Source organism: Temnothorax americanus, unplaced genomic scaffold, assembly GCF_048541705.1.
Source record: "Temnothorax americanus isolate GAGA-0224 unplaced genomic scaffold, ASM4854170v1 Scaffold178, whole genome shotgun sequence".
Lineage (NCBI taxonomy): Eukaryota > Metazoa > Arthropoda > Insecta > Hymenoptera > Formicidae > Temnothorax > Temnothorax americanus.
This window is the reverse complement of record NW_027509316.1, coordinates 70,831-92,376: the sequence shown is the minus strand read 5'-3', so window position 1 is coordinate 92,376 and position 21,546 is coordinate 70,831. Positions and strand designations below refer to the sequence as shown.

The 21,546-nt window shown below is 44.5% G+C and overlaps 1 protein-coding gene across 1 annotated transcript; it reads left to right on the top strand.

Annotated features, from left to right (window-relative positions):
* Window positions 1-537: 537 nt before the first annotated feature.
* On the top strand, window positions 538-5,064 carry LOC143896074 (uncharacterized). The gene has a single exon (XM_077403619.1). The coding sequence runs from the start codon at window positions 538-540 to the stop codon at window positions 5,062-5,064; it is 4,527 nt and encodes a 1,508-aa protein (XP_077259745.1).
* The last annotated feature ends 16,482 nt before the right edge of the window (window positions 5,065-21,546 follow it).

Genomic DNA, 21,546 nt, shown 5'->3' with positions numbered 1-21,546 from the left:
GAGCTGTCGATGCTCGCCGCGGACAATGTAAATCAGAGACCGAACTTTCTCGTGCGATATCCCATCGTGACCAAATTGGTCGAGGACTTTGAGGCAGCCCACCTCAAGATAATACAAAACGCCTCAGATGAAGAGTTCGAAACGGAGGATTCGATTCGCCGAGACTTTGACGAGATGCGCTTCGCGGTAATCGGGCGTTACGAGAGATTTGTGGGCGCCGACCGAGTAGCCGCTCCGGCCCCGCAGGCCCCGGCCCAGACGTCATCGGTCAAATTGCCCAAGATCTCACTTTCGCAATTTTCGGGAGATCTCACGCTTTGGCCCTCGTTCATCGCGTTATACAACATCTCTATTCACGAGAACCGGAACGTCCCTACCATACAGAAGTATCAATATCTAATATCCTGCTTGAAAGGAGAAGCGTTGAACGTCGTCAAGAACATCCCTCTCTCCGCCGATAACTAAGCGATAGCTTATGACGCCTTGATTTCGCGATATCAAAACAAACGAGACTTGGCGGATTATCACGTGGACTTGATGCTGAAAGCTCAGCCGTTGAAGTCAGAGTCGGCCGTCCCCCTGCGCACGCTGTTGAGCACCTTCACCGAGAACACGCGAGCATTGAATCTATTAGAATTTCCTACAGACGCTTGGGATTATCTCCTTCTCAAATTCTTGCTGGAGAAGCTCCCTCGTTCGCTCCGCGAGAAGTTCGAATCTGAACACCGGGCGGAGGAAATACCGAAATTCACGCAGCTCACAAAGTTCCTCTCTGATCACTGCCGGGTTCTCGCGTCGGTATCGGGCTCACAAAATACGTCGCAAAAGTCTCAGTCGACTTCGTCAAAGAATTCCGCGTCGGCTTCGTCGCTCGCAACTCGAACCGCCGAGTGTCGGGTATGTAAAGAACAACACCTCGTTGCAAAATGTTCTCGGTTCTTAAAGTTAGCACCCCGAGAGAGGCATTCGACGGCTAAAGCTTCGAACTTGTGCTATAACTGCCTCCGCGCGGGCCACAGCGTTAATGACTGTCCATCGTCGTGGACGTGTCGATCGTGTAAGGCCAAACATCACACGCTCCTGCATTTTGAGCAGAACTCGGGCTCGGCGAATGCACCCACGGACGCCGAACCACCCTCCGAATCGGGGACAACGTCATCGCAGAGAAGCGAACCCCTCGTTAGCATGGCTAGTGTCGCGCGGTCGAACCCGATCGTATTGTTGTCGACGGTACAAGCCGAAGCGCTCGACGCACACGGAAATCCCTTCCCCGTTCGTATTCTGTTAGATAGCGCGAGCCAGCTAAACTTTATCTCCGAAAGTTGCATGCAAAGGGGTGGTTTCGGACGAACCAAGTGCCATACGGTAGTTCTCGCGGTAAATGATACAAAGGCGGCTGCAACTCGAGGCCGCACCTCACTCGTAATACAAGCACAGGGCAGGGAAAGCACGCGCACCCCAGTAGAGGCTACGATTCTTCCGCGCATCTTCGCCCCGTTACTTAGCAGTCAGGTCGAGCGAAGAGCGTGGAAACATTTGAACGGATTGCGGCTAGCTGATCCGCGGTATCACCGACCCGGTCCCATCGACATCCTGATCGGCGCAGAAATCTTCGCGTCGTTACTTCGGGATGGCCGTCGCGTGGGAAAGAAGGGCGAACCAGACGCCTTCAATTCCGTCTTCGGCTGGGTTCTCGTCGGTTCGGTATCGACGCAGGCGCCGGGATCCACACATTCGTTTATGACTCTCGATTCGTTGGACGCATCTCTTAGTCAATTTTGGCAACTAGATGAGATTCCATCGGTCCCACCGTATTCGCAGGAGGATAAACGTTGCGAGGAATTATTCGCTCAGACCACGCGTCAGGACGCGTCCGGTCGTTTTGTTGTATCGTATCCTTTCAAAAAGGATAAACCTTGTTTTGTCGGTACGCGTCAAGTAGCCCTAAATAGATTTCGCGCACTTGAGCGTCGCTTTAAATTAGATGCAGAGTTTAAATTAAACTATAACAAATTCATGCAGGATTATTTGAATAACGGTTATATGAAACTGATTGAACGGCCGTTTCCGGTGGACGGACCTGTATTCTATTTGCCCCATCATGGGGTAGTTAAATCGGATAGCACTACCACAAAATTGCGGGTCGTATTTGACGCCTTGGCGAAGGATTTGAACGGCGTTTCGTTGAACGACGTATTGCGATCCGGGCCTAAGTTACAGACGGATATCGTCGTGATATTGTTGAGGTTCCGGGTAGGCCGCGTGGCGCTCACTGCGGACGTCAAACAAATGTTCCTTCGGATCTTGGTCGAGCGCGGTCAATGTGACTACCAGAGAATAGTCTGGCGTTTCTCGGAGAATGATCCAATCTTAAACTACTTGATGTTGACTGTCACTTTTGGATTGACGTGTTCTCCGTTCCTGGCAATCGCCTGCTTGTTGAAATTGGCAACGGAAGGCAAAGTGAGCTACCCTCTGGCCGCGGCGGTCTTGGAGGAGAGCGTCTATGTCGACGACGTGGTGGCGAGCGCCGAATCTGAGGGGGAAGCCCGTGAGCTTCAGCGGCAGCTACAAGCTTTGCTTAAAACCGCGGGTTTCGAGCTCAGGAAATGGGCCAGCAGCCATCCGTCAGTCTTAACAGATCTCGATCCAGAGCTTTGCAGTCAATCATTGCTATCGTTTGAATCCTCGAAAGATCAGTTTCTCAAAGTTCTCGGACTTCGTTGGTATCCTCAAACGGACAACTTCGGCTTTCAGGTCCACCCGTTGGACAGAGATTGTACCAAACGCACCATTCTCTCGGAACTGGCTCGTATTTTCGACCCGTTAGGCTTTCTGACTCCCCTTACGTTTGCAGCTAAAAGACTGATACAGCAACTCTGGGTGCTCAAATTAGAGTGGGACGATAGGCCTCCTTCGGAAGTATGTTCTCGATGGGGACGATACAAATCGGAACTCCCCGCGCTAGCTTCCATTCGCATACCTCGTACTATCGCCATGGCCAACGTAATCCGACGGGAGATACACGGATTTTGTGACGCGAGTGAACAGGGCTACGGAGCCGTTGTATATATTAGAATCGTCGCCGAGGACGGGGTACTGATTCGAATGCTCAGCGCCAAGTCAAAGGTGGCCCCGCTTAAGGCCATCACCTTGCCGAGACTCGAGCTTTGCGCAGCCGTTTTACTGTCGGACTTAGCGGAGTATATCAGAAACATCCTCCGGCCTAAGATTACTATCGACGGCACGTACGCGTGGTCTGATTCCGAGGTCGCGCTCGCCTGGATACGTTCGGCCCCCCACCATTGGAAAACGTTTGTGCGTAATCGTGTGGCCCGCATCCAGTCCAACACAGATATCTCTTGCTGGAGACATGTCGACACCAAGTCTAACCCCGCCGATTGTTGCTCAAGGGGCTTGTTTCCTCAAGAATTAGTGGATCACCAGCTTTGGTGGACTGGCCCTGCGTGGCTCGCCGAATTCGAACCCACTCCAGAAACGATATTGGAAACTGACGATTTTCCGGAGGAAGAAAAAGCTCATGCTTTTGTTGTTGTAAATCCTGCTGATGTCGTAAACTCTGCTTCTGTTGTTGATTCGCTTCTCGATCGTTTTTCGTCATTGGATAAACTCGTTAGAATATTCTCTTATTGTCTTCGTTTTGTTAATCGACTCAAGTCGAATTCACCTCACAGAACTCTTGTTGTAGACCAAGTCGAATTCCATTCGACCCTGTTATACCTCGTTAAAGTTGTTCAATCTTGTCGCTTTGCAGAGGATCTCAATAGATTGAAACGCAATCAGAATTGCTCCAAACCTCTGCGACAACTCGCCCCTTTCGAGGACGCGCGCGGAGTCCTCAGGGTGGGCGGTACACTCACGCACTCCGCAATATCTCATGAGGCCAAGCATCCCGCGTTATTGCCCGGTAAGCACCGGCTCACGGAACTTATAGTAGAGCGCACCCACCGCCTACACTTGCATCCGGGGCGTCGAGCGTTGCATTACCTACTACTGCAGCATTTTTGGATGCTGGGGGCCCATCAGGCCATCAAACGTTGTTTGTCGCGTTGTTACCAATGTTTCCGGGCGAACCCGCGTACCTTGCAACCGCCCATGGCGGACCTACCGCTCGACCGGGTACGTCAGGCCAAACCCTTCTCAATCGCCGGGGTCGACTACGCGGGCCCCTTCTTCGTATATAATCGTCGTTCTCGCGGGGCAACGCCGTTCAAGGCGTACGTGTGCATTTTCGTTTGTTTTACCACAAAGGCGGTTCATTTGGAACTTGCTTTTTCCTTATCTACAGACTCGTTTTTGTCGGCTCTGAGGCGTTTCATCGCTAGGCGCGGTCGCTGCTCGCGGATCTACAGCGACTGCGGCACCAATTTCGTGGGGGCTCAGCGCGAGCTCGTCAGCTGCATGGAGGCGGCCTCAGGGCGAGAACAAATCCAGTGGTCCTTTAACCCCCCTTCCGCGCCACACTTTGGTGGCCTCTGGGAAGCGGGGGTTAAGGCGACAAAAACCCACTTGAAACGCGTGGTGGGAGCGCAGATCCTCACAGTGGAGGAATTCAGTACCCTCCTAGCACAGGTAGAATCCATCCTGAATTCCCGACCTTTGTGCCCCACCAGCTCGGATCCCCACGACCTCGGGGTGCTCTCCCCGGGGCACTTTATCACATTAGAGCCGCTCGTAGCGGTTCCCTATCCCGACCTAGACCCGGTGCCGATAGGCAGACTCGATCGATGGCAGCTGGTGCAGCACATGCACCAACAGTTCTGGAAACGGTGGCATGAAGAATATCTACACACCCTCCAGCAACGACCAAAGTGGTTAAAGCCGGCTGACGCGATATCAAAGGGCACGTTGGTCTTTCTAAAAACCGAAAACGCCCCTCCTCTGGCGTGGAGACGAGGGCGCGTCGAGGAATTGCATCCGGGTCGTGACGGGGTCGCCCGGGTCGCTACGGTGAGGACGGCGGATGGCCTCCTTAGTCGCCCTCTGGTGAAGCTGTGCCCTCTGCCGATGGACGGCTCACCGGAGGGACTCGCTCAAACATAGAAAATACGGTGTATTTTGGTGGGCGGTAATGTTTGGCGCACCGCCGTGTATCATAGTGTAAATAGTAGTTAATTATAGGATCGATTTCGTGTTGTCGCTTCACATTGTTAATTGTACGGTTCTTGTATTGATTAGTTATACCGGGTTAAATTATCGCGCCTATTAGCGAAACGTCGGTGGATCGCGATTAGTACACTTGTCGATATTCGCGCGACTCACCCGACTCGTGCTGCCCGCCCACGGGTGGCATCCCCAATTATGAGAAGAATTCGGTACTCGCTCGCGCCGTACTTCGCAGGTGCGCGAGCCGGAGAACGCCGAAGAGAGGGACTCATCAGTCGAGCGGGAGTCCGTCTTGGGACATGCTCCGAGTAGGACGTGTCTAGTTTACTCTCTTCGGGCGGATTCTATCCGATTATTGCTTATATAAATTTGTAATTTTATTTCATTCGCTTCACACATATCCTGCTGCGCTTCGCTATATATCCTGCTCCGCATTTGCATGGGAATGCTTGCACGTGTTTCTGGAATGGCTTGGAGGAGCACATGACGCAGGAGTATTGGCCGCTTGCTTGAGAACGCTGAGGACATTCTGTGAGCTGACGAGCGAGATAACTATGTCTGTTTTTTATATGCCTTACCTTTCTTTAAAAAAAAATAAAATTTACTCCAGATATTTTATTTTACTCCGTTTTGCTATTATACTTTGGGTTCAGTTTTTCATTTTCTTCTGTACTTTTTTAGTTAATTATCGTCATTCTTAGATACATTCTGGAGCATTCCGTACGTTGGCCTTACCGTTCTTTAAAATTCACTTTGGATATTTTCTCTGTTAAGCTACTATATCTGCTACTTCGTTCTCGCCTGTATGCTCATACTCGCTGATTTCATGCTTATGCTTATATATTTAATTAATTAAATATAGTCATTTTGAGATGGAGTTATTTGATTTTCTATTTCTATTATTATTACTATTTTTTCAGAATAACTAGTATCTATTGAAATTTCGTTAATTTGTACTATACTTGTATGTGCTGTCGTTATTCTATCTGTATTTATTATTCGGGATCATTTTGTATACTGTTCATATCAGAACATTATATTTGCCTTATTAATTATATTACGAACTTGCAATATTTCGGAGTACTTATTGTATGTTCGTTCCTTACATTGCTACTTTTTGCATTATATGCCTTATTATTTATAATTTAATGGTATTTTTCTTTCAGCTAAATGGTTTAATATTTATATTATTGCCTGCGATAGGTTCTTTCGGAACTCGTTATTTCAAATTGTGTGTTTACATTCCGTTGCTCGCCTTGGTTTTTGCATGTTTTTCAGAGGCGGGCTGCTTCCCTCTTGTGTTATTGTAACAGTGTGTCTAGTCGAGAATATTTATGAGAGTCTTTTCTTCGCATTCCTGTTCCACACTCCTTATTATTCTTATTCTGATATTTCTGTTTCTCTAATAATATATTATATGGTGAATAAAATATTATTTTTCACTTCTCTTTTTATTATTCTTGTCTTTCTACTAATATATGCGGAAAATATATCTGTTTCTCTAGTAATATATTATATGGTGAATAAAATATTATTTTTCACTTCTCTTTTTATTATTCTTGTCTTTCTACTAATATATGCGGAAAATATATTTTTCGCATACCGATTTATTGTGTACCCATCATGACTAAGGGTGGGAATCGAGGGAATCGTTCTCCCTCCTCCCCTAAGGAGAATAAAAATAGTAACTCTTCTAAACGACTTAAAAAGGACGATAATAATGAGTCGTCCTTGTCCTCGTCCTTAGCCTTGGTCTCAGTTAATAATGACCCGGCTTCTTCTAGACTTCGCTTTATTCAGTCTCAGTTGGGGAATAGATATTCGGATGGTATTCTTGCTCCTTTTTCGGTTCATATTGAGAGTGTTTCTAACTCGTCTGATAATATTGGTAATGCTCATCCTATGAAAATTGGCAAACTTTTATGTAATAAATACAATATTAATACCCTGCAAAGACTTGGCAAGAATTTAATTAAAGTCGAGTTTGAGGATTACTTGGAAGCTAACTCGTTTGTTGAAACTAAAAACCTCCTTCCCTCGGATTTGTATGTTTATATCCCTAATTATAAGTTGTTCAGAACCGGAATTATCAGAAATGTTGATGTTCACCTTTCCTGTGAGGAAATTATGGATGGTATTTCTTGGCCTGATTCTCCGGTGAAAATTCTCTCTCTTGAAAGAATGAAGTATCGAGATAGAACAAGTAGTGAAATCAAGGATTCGTTTTCGATTAAAGTCTCTTTTGCATCTAATCTCCTTCCGGAATTTGTATATATTTGGAGAGTTAAGTGTAGAGTTTTTCCCTTTGTTAATAAAGTTCGTAATTGTCATAACTGCCATAGATGGGGACATTCTGCGGCTGCTTGCAGAGGTAAACCTCTGTGTGTGAGCTGTGGATTGTCACACCTTACGCCTGAAGCCTGTAACTCAGCTCTCTGCTGCATCAATTGCAGGGGTAAACATGTCTCATCTGATCTTTCTTGCCCTACCTATTCTGCACATCGGATAATAAATACCGTTATGGCTTATACAAATTCTTCCTTCTCTCAGTCGAGAAGACTGGTTAGACCTAAACTCACTAATGGCCTGTTGGCAAGACTCTATGCCTCACCTAGCCATTAGTGAGTTTAGGTCCCAAGCCTATTATGCCTGGATTAAGGTGGTTCCTAATGAGATTGTGGAAGGTAATCTTCGTCGTAAGAATAAGAGAATTAGTCAGTCGACTAGTGTTAGCGATGGATCTGAATTGTCTCCACCCCCCCCTGATTTGGAATCTACTATACGTCCTTCCGGCGAAGGGTCTATGTCTGGTGAGGCTATGGACCTCCAAATCGAACCTCGTTCGGATTTGATTTCGGAATATGTTTTGCCTTCATTATCTGGTCTATTCCCGAATTCCGATATTATTCTTAATGATATACGAATGTTATATAATAGTGAAAAATCCGAGCATATAAGGGCTCATACTGTGTCGCAGTATCTGCGTGTTTTGTTTAGTAAACTTCAATAGGGCATAAATTATGAGGATTATGCAGTGGAACAGCAGGGGAATTACGGGTAAATTTCAAGAATTTTCTAATATGATTAATGATTTTGATGTAGTGTGCTTGCAGGACTATTCGTCCTTCCGGCGAAGGGTCTATGTCTGGCGAGGCTATGGACCTCCAAATCGAACCTCGTTCGGATTTGATTTCGGAATATGTTTTGCCTTCATTATCTGGTTTATTCCCGAATTCCGATATTATTCTTAATGATATACGAATGTTATATAATAGTGAAAAATCCGAACATATAAGGGCTCATACCGTGTCGCAGTATCTGCGTGTTTTGTTTAGTAAACTTTAGTAGGGCATAAGTTATGAGGATTTTGCAGTGGAACAGCAGGGGTATTATGGGTAAATTTCAAGAATTTTCTAATATGATTAATGATTTCGATGTAGTGTGTTTGCAGGAGATTTGGCTCCATGTGAGGTATTACTTTTCCTTTAAAGATTTCCTCGCTTTTAGAAATATTACTCAACGAAGTAAATTGAATAGATATACAAGCTCTGTCCCCGCGGAGGCTCTGGCGATTATTGCTGCTGTCAATTTGACGCTGGTCAATTCGTGGGAACATGTTAACATATGTACGGATTCGTGGAGCGTCTTGCAAACTATCGCAAATATTAAACCATTTAGTAATGGCAAACTTAGCCCTTTGGTTCCGAATTTAGAGTCTAAGCTCTGTCTTGCCGCCGCAAGCGGCTTGACGGTTAGATTTCCATGGTGTCCTGCACATAAGGGAATTTTGGGTAATGAGCAGGCCGACTCGGCTGCTAAGGAGGCTTCGCTAAGTGGCTCCTTACTTGGTAACAAAATTTCTCATAAGGATATTTTATCTCATCTTTTGTATGCTTACTACAATATTGATGCGGGGTTCTTGGACCGTATTAATAATGGATTGGGCAGGTTTTACATGGAAAATCTGGCCGATCTAAATTTGAATCTGTCATTTCTATCAAAGTTTAGAATCAACAAGAGAGATTTTGGATTATGGCTCGTTTGCTTGCTGGTTACCCATATACTAACGTTATTAAGTATAAGTTTGATATCGGTGAATCCCCATCATGCCCTTGTGGCTGTGAGTATCAAGATGTTGATCACTTAGTCTGGGCATGTAGCCGGTTTGATAGTGGTAGATCTAGGTTTTTACGATTTCTTTTTGACCTTAAACTCTTGGCTCCTTTTTCTTGCCTATATTTATATAGTAACTTAAATTACAAGATTGTTAAGGCGATACTCTCCTTTATTAAGGATTGTGATCTCGGGTTGTAGATACGTGCGCATGGCACATTTTTTATTTTTTGAATAGTTATCGACCTCTCTCTCTCTCAGTTGGTCAAAGTAATAACTGAATCGGCTTGAAGCCTCCTGTAATTGACACAAGAGGGCTCCAGTGCTCCCCGCCACTGGGTCCACTGTCTTGTATGGAAAGCGTGGTACCATGGCCTGTTGAGCCGGAGATCCACTAGGGGCGCAAAGAAGAAGAAGAAGAATCAGTCGAGCGTCGTGAAGCTCACACGTTACCGTTTTGCATGTGCAAACTTGGAGTGCTCGGTCGCCCATCGCAGACCACGAAGGCCTAATCGCTTGATATCCTGCCTATCTGTGACTGCTCGCTATCCTGCCTATCTGTGCCTGCTTGCTATACCTGCCTGTCCGTGCCCGCTTGCTATACCGGACTGTTGCATGCTTTTGCCTTGCACGCCAGAGATCTCGCCAACGGGAGGACGACGTCGACACCCAGGAGGCGCCGGGCAACGACACGGTGAGTCGCCTCGCATTTTTTTGATATTCGCTTGCTTGCTTCGCTTTATTCACTTTCGCGGAGGCACGGGCCCTCTGGTCCTTCGAGAAATTTTGTTGACCAATCGCAAATCCGGGAAGCGCCTCATACCCCCCCGTGCATATATACTAGCAAGCATATATACTAGCAGGAAGGTAAAATAAGATACCTGTTAAAGTTTTAGCTCTTAATATTAATATTAACAGGTCGCTCATAGTGACTTTTTATTTTTAATATTAATATTAATATTAATATTAATATTAATATTAATACTACAACTTTAACAGGTATGTTATTTTACCTTCCTGCAAGTATATATGCTATTCGTGAAATGGAAAAAAAATTGCTCTAATTTTGTAGGTAACGGTTCACTCTTTACAGTGGTATACCACATGTAACTAAAATTATTTATTTTGTTGTTAAAAACTGGCGGTTTAGCCCCGGTCTCCCTTATATATACTGTGACGTTGCGGCCCGCCGCTTCGTGGCAGCGCCCCGCCGCCGTCACAAGGCGCGGAAATTTGCGCCCAGGGACGAGCCAGAGAGGCGACGACGAGATCTCCAGAGGCCAGAAATCGATATCGTTTCCGCGTTTTGATTATTCTCTTATTTTCATGTATAACTTGTAATGCGCACGGCGCCTCACCCGCTCCACGGCGAATCTTCGAGAGAGTACCGATAACGAGAGGGGTCCGGGAGGACCAAGGACCGAGGAGGGGTGGCGAGAGCGGAAGCTACATGGATCACGGGCGGCGAGAGCAACGCGGCGGGCGTGCGGCGAATGAGGCGGCGATGGACAAGGCCGCCGGTAGCGGGGCCCCAGGTACCGGGGCAAACCCGGCCTCAGCAAGCTGCCTCCACGAAATACCGGCCCGCGGGGTGACTGATCACCGCCCCGAGGGCAACCGGAGGCACACCGGTCAGAACAAAGTCCAGTCCGCTGCCCAGGGACAAATTGAAGAAGTCGCTACGCCGCCGAGGGACCGTTGCGCGCCCCCGAAGGATCCACCTTACGACGATCCTGCTTGAGAATATCGCGCGAGCTTGCACGCTCGCTCTCGATTGGTTGGCACGCCCCTACGGAAGGGGGTGCCGCATCGATTCCGTTATCGAGCGAATATAGCGAGACACTCTCTGGTCGTCCGTCGGCGAGTGCGAACGTTTTCTTTAAAAGCTACGCGATAGCCGCCCCGAGTCGGGAAAATTTGTTGCGCTGCGGCGATCCTCCGTACGAGGTGACGGCAAGGAGCCCTACGAGGAGACATCGCACCGGTGAGATTGCCCGCAGTAATTAATCGCGAAATGTAACGCCACGACGCCGCCCTCCGGTGCACGCTCTCGTCCGGGATAACGTTGTAATATCGCGACGCGTGCGGTCCCTTGAGACCGCGTATCGAATGGCGATCGACAGCGAGAGCGAAGGGCCTCGGGATGGTATCGTGGCCGCGGAATTGAAGTACAGACGCGATTGCGAGCCTCTGGAGATCGCGATAGATTCGTGGCGAAATCTGTTACTGCGCGTCCGTTTCGCATAATGTCCGCGCTCGTGGTTGTGCCTCGCGCCTTCCGTATTCCCGGCGTATCAAATTACCAAACATCGCTCTTGCGGAGTTTCGCATGCGTCGGCACACCATTCGCGTTAATCGGCCGTGTGATCGCGTGTTATTATTGCTCGCGGTAATCCCGCACATGTTCCTCGCGTTTCTTCCGGTATTTCGCGCTACGCCGATTGCCTCGGCGTCTCATTTTCGCGTTCGGAAATCACTGAGGACAGTATTGTCTTTGTCCGAATGACTGGCGCTACCTTTGGTCATTTCTCGCGTTAGATTAAGTCCGTATTTTCGCGTTTGTTATAGTATTTCGCGTCTCCTTGCGATCGCGCCGAAATTGATCTCGCGTTATTGTGTTGCGTTCGATCCTCATTACGTTGGGACGTGGCTTACGCCCCGATTCATACTTGCGTTAGGCTTAAGATAATTGGCGACAGAATTCTCGCGCGACTCCCGGCGTTGCGTTCACGCGCTCCGAGCGGGAGGTATCGCCCTTTCGCGACCTTTCCTGCGAAATCTTACTTTCTAATTCCGTGATCATTTCGCGTTTACGGTTGATGTTCCATATTAATTGTAAGTTTTGTCATACTGTATCTCTCAGCGCCTTCTGCGCGTTTATTATACGACAACGCCGCGCTTCGTTTATTCTGGTGTCCGCGCTATTAATAATTCTTTTGTTTCATTTCTGGCGCTTGCGCGACTGATGATATGATTGTCTGACCGACCGAATAAATGTTATTTTGATTTGTTAATTGCTTGAGTCGTGGCCTTCTTTATGGCGTGTCACCCCGCCGAAGATCGCGCCGCCCTTCATCACCCCCGCCCCAGCCCTTAGGTCGAGCTAGCCGATTCCTCGCACATCCGCACGTCTCGCTTTGCGTCTCGTGTTGGTTTTCTGTCGCGGTTTCGCGGACGCGCGTTGACGCGTCTGGCGCCCAACGGTAAATTCGTTTCGCGAAGTGCCGGAGGTGCGAGGGAATCGTCGGAGAGGCCCGTCATCCCGCTCTCCTTACTCCTTTTGATCCGACACACGTCCCGGAGCGGTCCGGGAGTGAAAAAGTCGTGACAATACATATATAATTTAATGATGCTGAAACTAGCAGCCGAGCGCTGGCGGCCAAAGTAGAAGCAGTCACAACGATGCGCGGCGTGTATGATGAGCGGCGTACTTCATGCACACAACATTAAAAAAAAATATAAAAAAATATTTCTTTACGTCGCCGCTTGCTTCTATTAATTATTAATTGATCGCCATCTGAAATATTTTACATAAAACAAAATTTATTTTAAATTGCCACGACGTTTGGCATCGTGCAAAAGTGCGAAGCAGCGCTCTATAAAGATATCAAACAATTAAAAAAATAGAAATACACGTTGCTCCCACTTCCTACAAGACTTAATTTGTTGCTGAAGGTGTCTAGAATGCTGTAAATAAAAAATAAAAAAATAAAAAAAATGTCCGTGCTTTTGGCAATGTATTAACGGGGCGCGCGGTCTCCAGCAGCTGTCACGACACCTGAAGAAAATATACAAATCTATTTCTCTGCGTCGCCATTCGTTTCTATTACTTGTTGATCGCCACCTGAAATATTTTGCATAAAACAAAATTTATTTTAAATTGCCACGACGTTTGACGTCGTGCAAAAGTGCGAAGCAGCGCTCTATAATAATTTCAAACGCGTAAAAAAAATAGAAAGACACATTGCTCCCACTTCCTACATGACTTAAATTGTTCCTGAAGATGTCTAGAATGCTGTAAATAAAAAATTAAAAAATAGAAAAAATGTCCGTGCATTTGGCAATGTATTAACGGGGCGCGCGGTCTCCAGCAGCTGTCACGACACCTGAAAAAAATATAAAAATATATTTCTCTGCATCGCCGCTCGTTTCTATTACTTGTTCATCGCCACTTGAAATATTTTGCATAAAACAAAATTTATTTTAAATTGCCACGACGTTTGGCATCGTGCAAAAGTGCGAAGCAGCGCTCTATAACAATATCAAACGCTTAAAAAATAGAAATACACGTTGCTCCCACTTCCTACAAGACTTAATTTGTTGCTGAAGGTGTCTAGAATGCTGTAAATAAAAAATAAAGAAATAGAAAAAATGTCCGTGCATTTGGCAATGTATTAACGGGGCGCGCGGTCTCCAGCAGCAGTCACGACACCTGAAAAAAATATAAACATGTGTCTGTTTCGACGACGAGGAAAGCGGTGAGCGTCATTTGTTTCATCGTGGATGTTTAGCATTGTTGCTATGCAAGTCGTTTATGTGGGTGCAAAATAAGCATTTCTTTTATACGTCGGGGATCTTGATCGCTGTCCAGAAATTGTTATTTATTTTACTATATTGTAAGTGCAGTATACTGTTCGCGCAATTGTTGAAAATTATGAAGTTCTCAGTGGAACAGTTGGCCGAAGCGCTATTTTTGTTTATGCCAAAGACTAATTTGCAGTGTTTCAAGATGTCACCCGATTGTAAATCATATAAAATAGGAAATTGTTTTTTTGAGCGTGTGTGTCGTCATATTTTGGCTCAAGCTGGATTTCCAAACCCTCATAAAAACACTGTGAAAACGCACACCACGCAGTGTTATTGGATTTTTAAGAAAAAATTCGACGAGATTGAAAAATCATATCACCGATTGGGTTCTCCACCTGTGCCACCACGCGTAAGTAAATTGTTAAGCGAGTGTAATGATAATAATGAAACGTAAATTTTGCATGACAAGGCGGAAAATACGACTTCCGTTAACCCTTGGAGAACACTCTGAGTCAATCTGACCCTACACACACTTTGATCATCTACCATTTTAAATTGACGAGTGCGATCAGCTTGAAAAAATTTTCAGATGTACTTGGAACATTGTTAAATCAATTGATATAAATAAGAAGTGCCGTTGGAATTATTTACATATTTAAAAAAAAATTTTTTTAATTTTTTTTTTTTACAAAAAAATTTAATTTGCGAAAAAATTTAATTTTTTTTATTTTTAACATTTTTGGCTACAAATTTACGTGTATGTGTTTTTTACGATAAAACTCGAGGTAAGGGTCAAATTGACTCTGTGTGTTCTCCAAGGGTTAATACAAAAATAAGTAGGGGAGACTGGGGCTATGCATTGGTAATTTGCTCTTATGCCAACGAGCCCCGGTCTTTCCTATTGTGGACACATAGCCCCCGTAAACAGATAGCTTCGGTCTCCCCTACAACATCGTTTCCTCTTTCCCCGCAGACCGATCGTGATGATACAATGCATTGCTCAGCATACACATCGCCAATAGATAAATTTGAAATGCATGGAGACGACTTCGAAGACTGTGATAGTCTTATGTCCGCATCTACGCATGGAAATCTTTTGCCTTCTCTCGGTTGCAATGAGTCAATAAATTACCCAATCTACAAATAGCCCGTATATGAATTCAAAATAAATGACGACGAATTTAAGGACAATGATAGTGCTATTTCCGCACATATGCACGAAAGTGTTTCATCTTCTGCCGATTGCGATGAGTTTAAAAACACCTCACAATATAGTGAAGAATTCCGTACGCATGACTCATCTAAAGAAAATACGTGCTGTAGTATTTTGATACCTCGGGAATTTTGGGAGACGTACTTAAATAATGGTACAAGGTTACTCAGTGGCTGGACCGACGCGTTTAATGATTATTTTAAGAAGTCATTTCCAAATTGCGTCTTGCGCTTTTTAGAGCATAAATGCTACAATAATAAAAAATTGAACACAAAGTTTTTCGTGGCGAAAGCGCAATGTAAAAACAGTCTCTGTATATTGTTTACATTTGTAAGTAATGTGCCATTAAAGCCGTTCCGTGACATAACACTAGAAGTGTTACTCAGCGGAAATGTAGAACATGACCCAGACGAAATTCATCGTCGTTTTGTGAAGAGTAAAAATCGTGCCGACATCGCGCAAATCCTGAAGGGCAAGAAACCAAATGTAGTAAAGTTAGAAATGCTCGGTTCCGCTAATGAAAATGTTTTGAAATCTGGTAACCGCAATGATGCTTTGAGCTCCACAGTTCTACAAAAAATTTCAAGCAATTTCAAACAACAACACTCGTGACGATTTAGATCGTGACCTTATCAACTTCTTATTGAAGTTGAAAGATAAGTTTGAAATTTCTTGGCCCCATAGAACGCATCCGGGATATATTCGAGCTATTTCTTTGGTCCCATTTTATATAATATTATTCACAGTAAAGCAAATTGAATATTTGCGAGGTTTAAAGTCTCCTATATGTTTACATTTGGACGCGACCAGGTCAATAATAGCCAGAATACCTGGATCAAAAGGCCCTGTGTTTTATTATGCTCTCACTTTGCCGGGGTGCAGTAAAAAATTCGCGCCATTGCCAATCGGGGAATTCATCTCAACGGTCCACACAACATACTACATTTCCATTTTCCTTGGTGCAGTTAATGACGTGATTACGCGAATATGTGATCGAAAATTGGTTATTAACAAGGTTGAAACCGATTTCAGCCTTGCTTTAATACAAAGCACATTATACGCGTTTAATAAAATGTCTTTACAAGCATACCTCAAAATTACATACGAAATAGCGACTGAAAAATCGAATGACGAATTGTCATTTACCGTAGTGCACGTGTGCTCCACACATACTTTAGGTACAACGCGTAAAAAATTAAGAGCTTGCGTAGGTGATCGTGATGTACGCAAAGTTGCTTTGCATTTTGTCTCCCGATTGATCCACTGTGAAAATTTGAGCGAAGCGGATGATATATTTCGGCAGGGTTGTTGGATTTTTGGATGTGAATACGAGTGTGAAATTACGGGAACATCAGTCGAGCAGATGTTGATGAGTGAAGAAGAGATAGCAGAGAAAAAAATTGATTTATCTAATAAAGATGAAACTGAGCAGAAGGATGATGTCGTTTTTGAAGAATCAGAAGGATTACGCCACGGCTCACCGTACCACAGCTTTTTTAATGTTATTTTCCATGACGTAAAATTAAAAGCTGCATCTGAAAATAGCCAAATATCTAACAAATATTATGCTCCAGATTTCTTAGCGTATTTGATAGAGCACATTCTTCCATTTTTTCCGCTATGGTCAGCATTGATTGCATCACGATTTGGTGCTCGCCGATATAATAATGCCTATTCTAAAACGTGGTTTAAATTAATGAAATGCGTTCTTTTCGAGGATAAAAAAAATGTTCTTGTAGCACGTTTTATTGCGAAAATAGAGGACCTTTTTATTGGGCAGACTGCGAGAACGAATATTTCCACTCGATACAGAACGGCAAAAAAAAATAAGAAAAGACGTTCAGAGGACGATTGGTCTCTAGCTGAAGAAGGATGGAATCGGAGCACAGGTCGGGTATATTTTACTCAGCCAAAATACACGCGGTCTTCCGATGTCACGCAAGATGCAGATACTGAACGTAAAAATACTCATTGTGCGAGTTCTGTTGCCGCGAAAAATGTTGAACCGGATATTGCTGTAGAACAAGAAGAATTTGATAAGGAGCGTCGAGTACCCGTGGATAATTTAGGCGAATCTATGACTGCAAGAGAATTATTGCGCAAAACAAAATATCCTGAGTGTTTTCCTTTTATACAAAAAATTATGCACGGAATAGTTCTCGACCATGTTAGTTTGTCCACCTTATTACCAAACCACCAGCTCAATGACAATATTTTGAACGCGTCGTTTTTGTTATTACAAGATTTAGCTCGAGTCAATAATTGCAACGCAATTTGCTTCGAGACATTTGCAGCGACACAATTGATTGAGTAAGGTAAACGCACCTATTTGCGTCCGTGCACCTATTTGCGTCCGAATCTGATTAAAAAATAATAAAATCAATTAATATCCACACTTATTGATTCATGAAGAATATTTATTCCATTCTATAGACAATATTCTATAATTGTGTCTATTTTAAAATGTGTTTCATTGAAATTAAAAAATTATAACACGGTTTCAATTTTCATAGTGCGCGCCGTGAGTGACCATCTGTGTATAAGCGTGCGCTGAGGGCAAATTCTTACTAGATCGGACGGTGAAAGTGACTGTCATTTGTATTGTTGTTGCGGATCCTGAGAAATAATCACGAGATAAGTCCAAGTGTTTTAAGCAATCCAGCTCCACAAGCTACTCAAAACGTGTGATTTCATCACACGAAAGGTCAGTAAATTATTAATTTCACACAATAATAGCAAAGCAACGCAACAACATCCTAATGTTCATGCGTGCGTCCGGTTGCTTCGAATATTCAAAGTAATTGAATCGTCAGTGTATTCATGCTAAAAATTGTCGTGAATGATGCGAAAAATATCACTTTTTCGATGTGCACTGTTTTTTTCTGCGGCACAACCTATAAAGTAATATACTTTTTATCAGAATAATTCAAGTCCACCATAACCTCTGAAGAGCACACGCAAATGGGGGCCCTACACATTCTGTTTCTATTTGCGACCGAACGATTCACTGTCAAATGTGAATTTTTTTTACTCATTAGTTTATCATTCAAGATACGTCAATGATGAACAAGAAATCAGGATAACATTAATTGACGTACGCATGTACATTAGGATGTTGTTGCTCTGCTTTGCTACTATTGTGTAAAATTAATAATTTACTGACCTTTCGTGTGATGAAATCATTTTGAATAGCTTGTTGAGCTGGATTGCTTAAAATAAAGAGAATAAAGAGAATTCTATAATATATATCGGGAAGTATATAATTGTCTGTTAGAATACGATTATATTTTTTGCAGTGCGACATTGTAAACAATCAAGAATGGGAAAAATTAGAAAAAAATGGACGCAGGCTGAAGTAAATGATGCTCTCGGACTTATCAGATCCGGAAGATCGGTTTTTCAGTTAGCAAAATCACCGGCATCCTAAAAACAACGCTTCTCGACAAATTGAAAGGGAGAAGACCTTTGGCAGCATCATCGGGACCTGCTACAGTTCTAACAACTAAAGAGGAAGAAGAGCTGGAAAATTGGATTTTATACCTTAGTAAGAGAGGTTTTCCAGTCACAAAAACGATTCTCGTGCACAGTGTGGCAGAATTAGTCAAAAAAATAAGACGAGAAACTCCCTTTACTGAAGGACGCCTAGGGCGTAGGTGGCTTGAAGGGTTTTTTCGTCGGCACCCGCAGATTTCACAACGTGTAGCTCAAAATTTGAGCAAAAGTCGAGCTTTGATTACGGAGTCAGCTTTAAGGCTCCTGGTCCCTGAGCCGAGAACTCTGCGTTGACGGTGGCGACGCCACTCTCTCCTCTCACTCTCTCCAATGGAGAATTCTGTCTTGTGACATATTGACAACCTATTTTGTTGTGCGTGCTATTTCTTTATTATTTGCTCAGTGCTTGTGCTCTAACGTTTAACGTATTCGTGAAAGTCGTAAAATTGCAAAAAACATCCAAATTGCCCATCAAAGTCATTTGGAATTCATCGAACAAAACATCGATAGCGAATTGCTGGAAGACTTTAAAGAAGCTGGTAAAACTGGCGTTTGGGAAGGCGCTGTCGACGATCGAAGTCTCTTTCTATTTTGGCAAAAAGTTGCTGGAATCACAAGTACGATACATTTTACATATTTTTAATTTTTTCACCAAATCTCAGGTTTTTTGTGTGCAGTATATCGCATAATTTCTTTCCAATTAATAATTTTACTGATTTTAATAATTATATTTATTTTTTGAATAGTGGCTTGTAGACTTTCAATTTATATAAAATTTAATTTTATTATATATTAATAAATTTAATAATCTCGACGATACCCGATTTCAATATTACAATCAAAATTGAGCTTCAAATTTTTAAACGAATTTTTTTACCATGTCTAATTGGCATAAAAAGTTTATCATTCGAAAAATTATTCCACATTATCTCTGGCAATCATTTTAATTTAGAATTGTTGTTTTCTGCACATAGGGAATCCATCAAGTTTTCCTGGTAAAGAAAAAAACGAAAAAATCGATTCGATTGTCATCGAAAATGATAACGATTGTAAGACTATCCCCAACGAAAACTCTGGCTTTTCTTTCGACATAACATTTCAAGAACTTTTTAATGAGTCGGCAGAGCAAAATGTAGAAGATCTTGTTATTGTTGTTGACGAGCAGAAAAATTCGCTGTTGTCTGAAATTCACGAGATTAACAACGATAACTGCGAGTCAATTTTAAAGTACATTTTATTTATGAATTACACTTTTTTGATACCCTCATACACCTATAATTTACACGCGCAATGCACATAACATTACTTTGTTGCTTTATAGTTGTTTTTCGTTTTAGGCCAACAAATATTGACACTGAAGATGTAACCACTGCACCACATGTATCAAAAGAGAGTGACAATAAAGGTAAATTAGGATTTCTCACAGCAATACAATGAATCTTAAGATAATGAAAAAGTTGCGATTTTTTTTTACAGAGAATACGAACCACATTCCTCCAAACGTGTCGTCCCCTTTCAAACAATTCTTGTTTTGGCCTAAACCAAAAACTGGCCCAGAAAAGAAAAGGAAGGCGAGGATCAAAACACCGAGTGTTGCCACGTCAGCCGAATGGAAAGCTCATCATGATCATCTTGAAGAAGAAAAAAGGAAACATCGAGCAAAAGTGGAAAATAAAAAAAGAATGCGTCAAGAAGCAGCTGCGGAAAAGAAGAGGATAGCTGAAGAAACGAAGAAACGCAAAGAAATCGAAAGAGCTGAAAAGAAAGCCCAGAAAGAGCTTGAAAAAGCTGAAAAGAAAACATCTAAAACTAAAGATGTGAAAAAAAGGAAGCGTTAATGCAAGCAAATTGGTCGTAAATAATTATTTTTTCAATTTTCTATGATTGTTCTATTTGTAACGATGCACCCCCACACATGCATCATTCCCGGCGAAGAACTGCCGGATGCCGCCCGACGATCTCCGTCAGGCGAGGAAAGGGCGCGGTGCGCCCACCTTATTTTTAAACGAAGTAACTGCGATCGTGTGCGCGGCACTCCGCCGCACCGACATCTTCCCGGGTCTCCGACAGAAACCGAGGGGAGCCGAGCGCCGCCGAGCGCGAGCACGCTTACCGCCACGCCGATTCCGCTCCGCTCCGCCGGCGGCGCGGCTCACGCGGGAATCGGCCTCCCCTCCCTAGCGTACCACCCGGGCGAGTATAAAATACCGGCGCCGCGACAGATAGAGACTCCAATCCGAGTCTAGCTACCTGTGCTCCGCTACCCTCGGAGACGAGTACCTTTCCGCTTCCTAGGCCAGTTCACGAAACGGGGTACAGCGTTCTGTGCCTCGCTCGAGAGTTCTCGAGCGCTGACCGCCTTCCTACCCGGGACACCCCGTCTGCCACGGTAACCAGGGGTCGAGCGTGCTCGGCCTCTCGACAAGAGTTCTTGCCGCCGGAACAGCCGGACCTCCTCGTCAACCGATCGACCAGCCTAGCCCCTGGCCGTTCGTTTCCCTTACCTCCGCGCCGCATAATTAACACCGGATCGTATCGCGAGAAAGAAACCGCGCCGGATAACATACACGCGCCCGCGCCGCGATTCCCGCGCCGCGGGCCGACCAGCCATTGGCCGGCCTCAAGGCCCGTTCGCACGCGTACCGCATCGCGCCGGTGCGGACCACCTGATTCGCGTCCGCCGCATAAACCGAATGCGCTCCCGAAATTTGTAATTATCGCGACCGTCTTATAGAATATAATCCGCCCGCGTCCGCCGCATAAACCGAATGCATTGTAATTATCGCGGCCGTCTCATAACATATAATCCGCCCGCGTCCGCCGCATAAACCGAATGCGCTCCCGAAATTTGTAATTATCGCGACCGTCTTATAGAATATAATCCGCCCGCGTCCGCCGCATACACCGAATGCATTGTAATTATCGCGGCCGTCTCATAGTATATAATCCGCCCGCGTCCGCCGCATAAACCGGATGCGTTTCCGTACTCTGTAATTGAACCACTGTAATAAACCACGTTCCGTATCAAAACTGCCTTCTGTCTCTGGGCCTACCATCGAACTCCTGGTCCGGCG

Bases quoted from the DNA above. Each gene is read 5' to 3' on its own strand.
- LOC143896074 (XM_077403619.1), top strand. From the start codon at position 538: ATGCTGAAAGCTCAGCCGTTGAAGTCAGAGTCGGCCGTCCCCCTGCGC.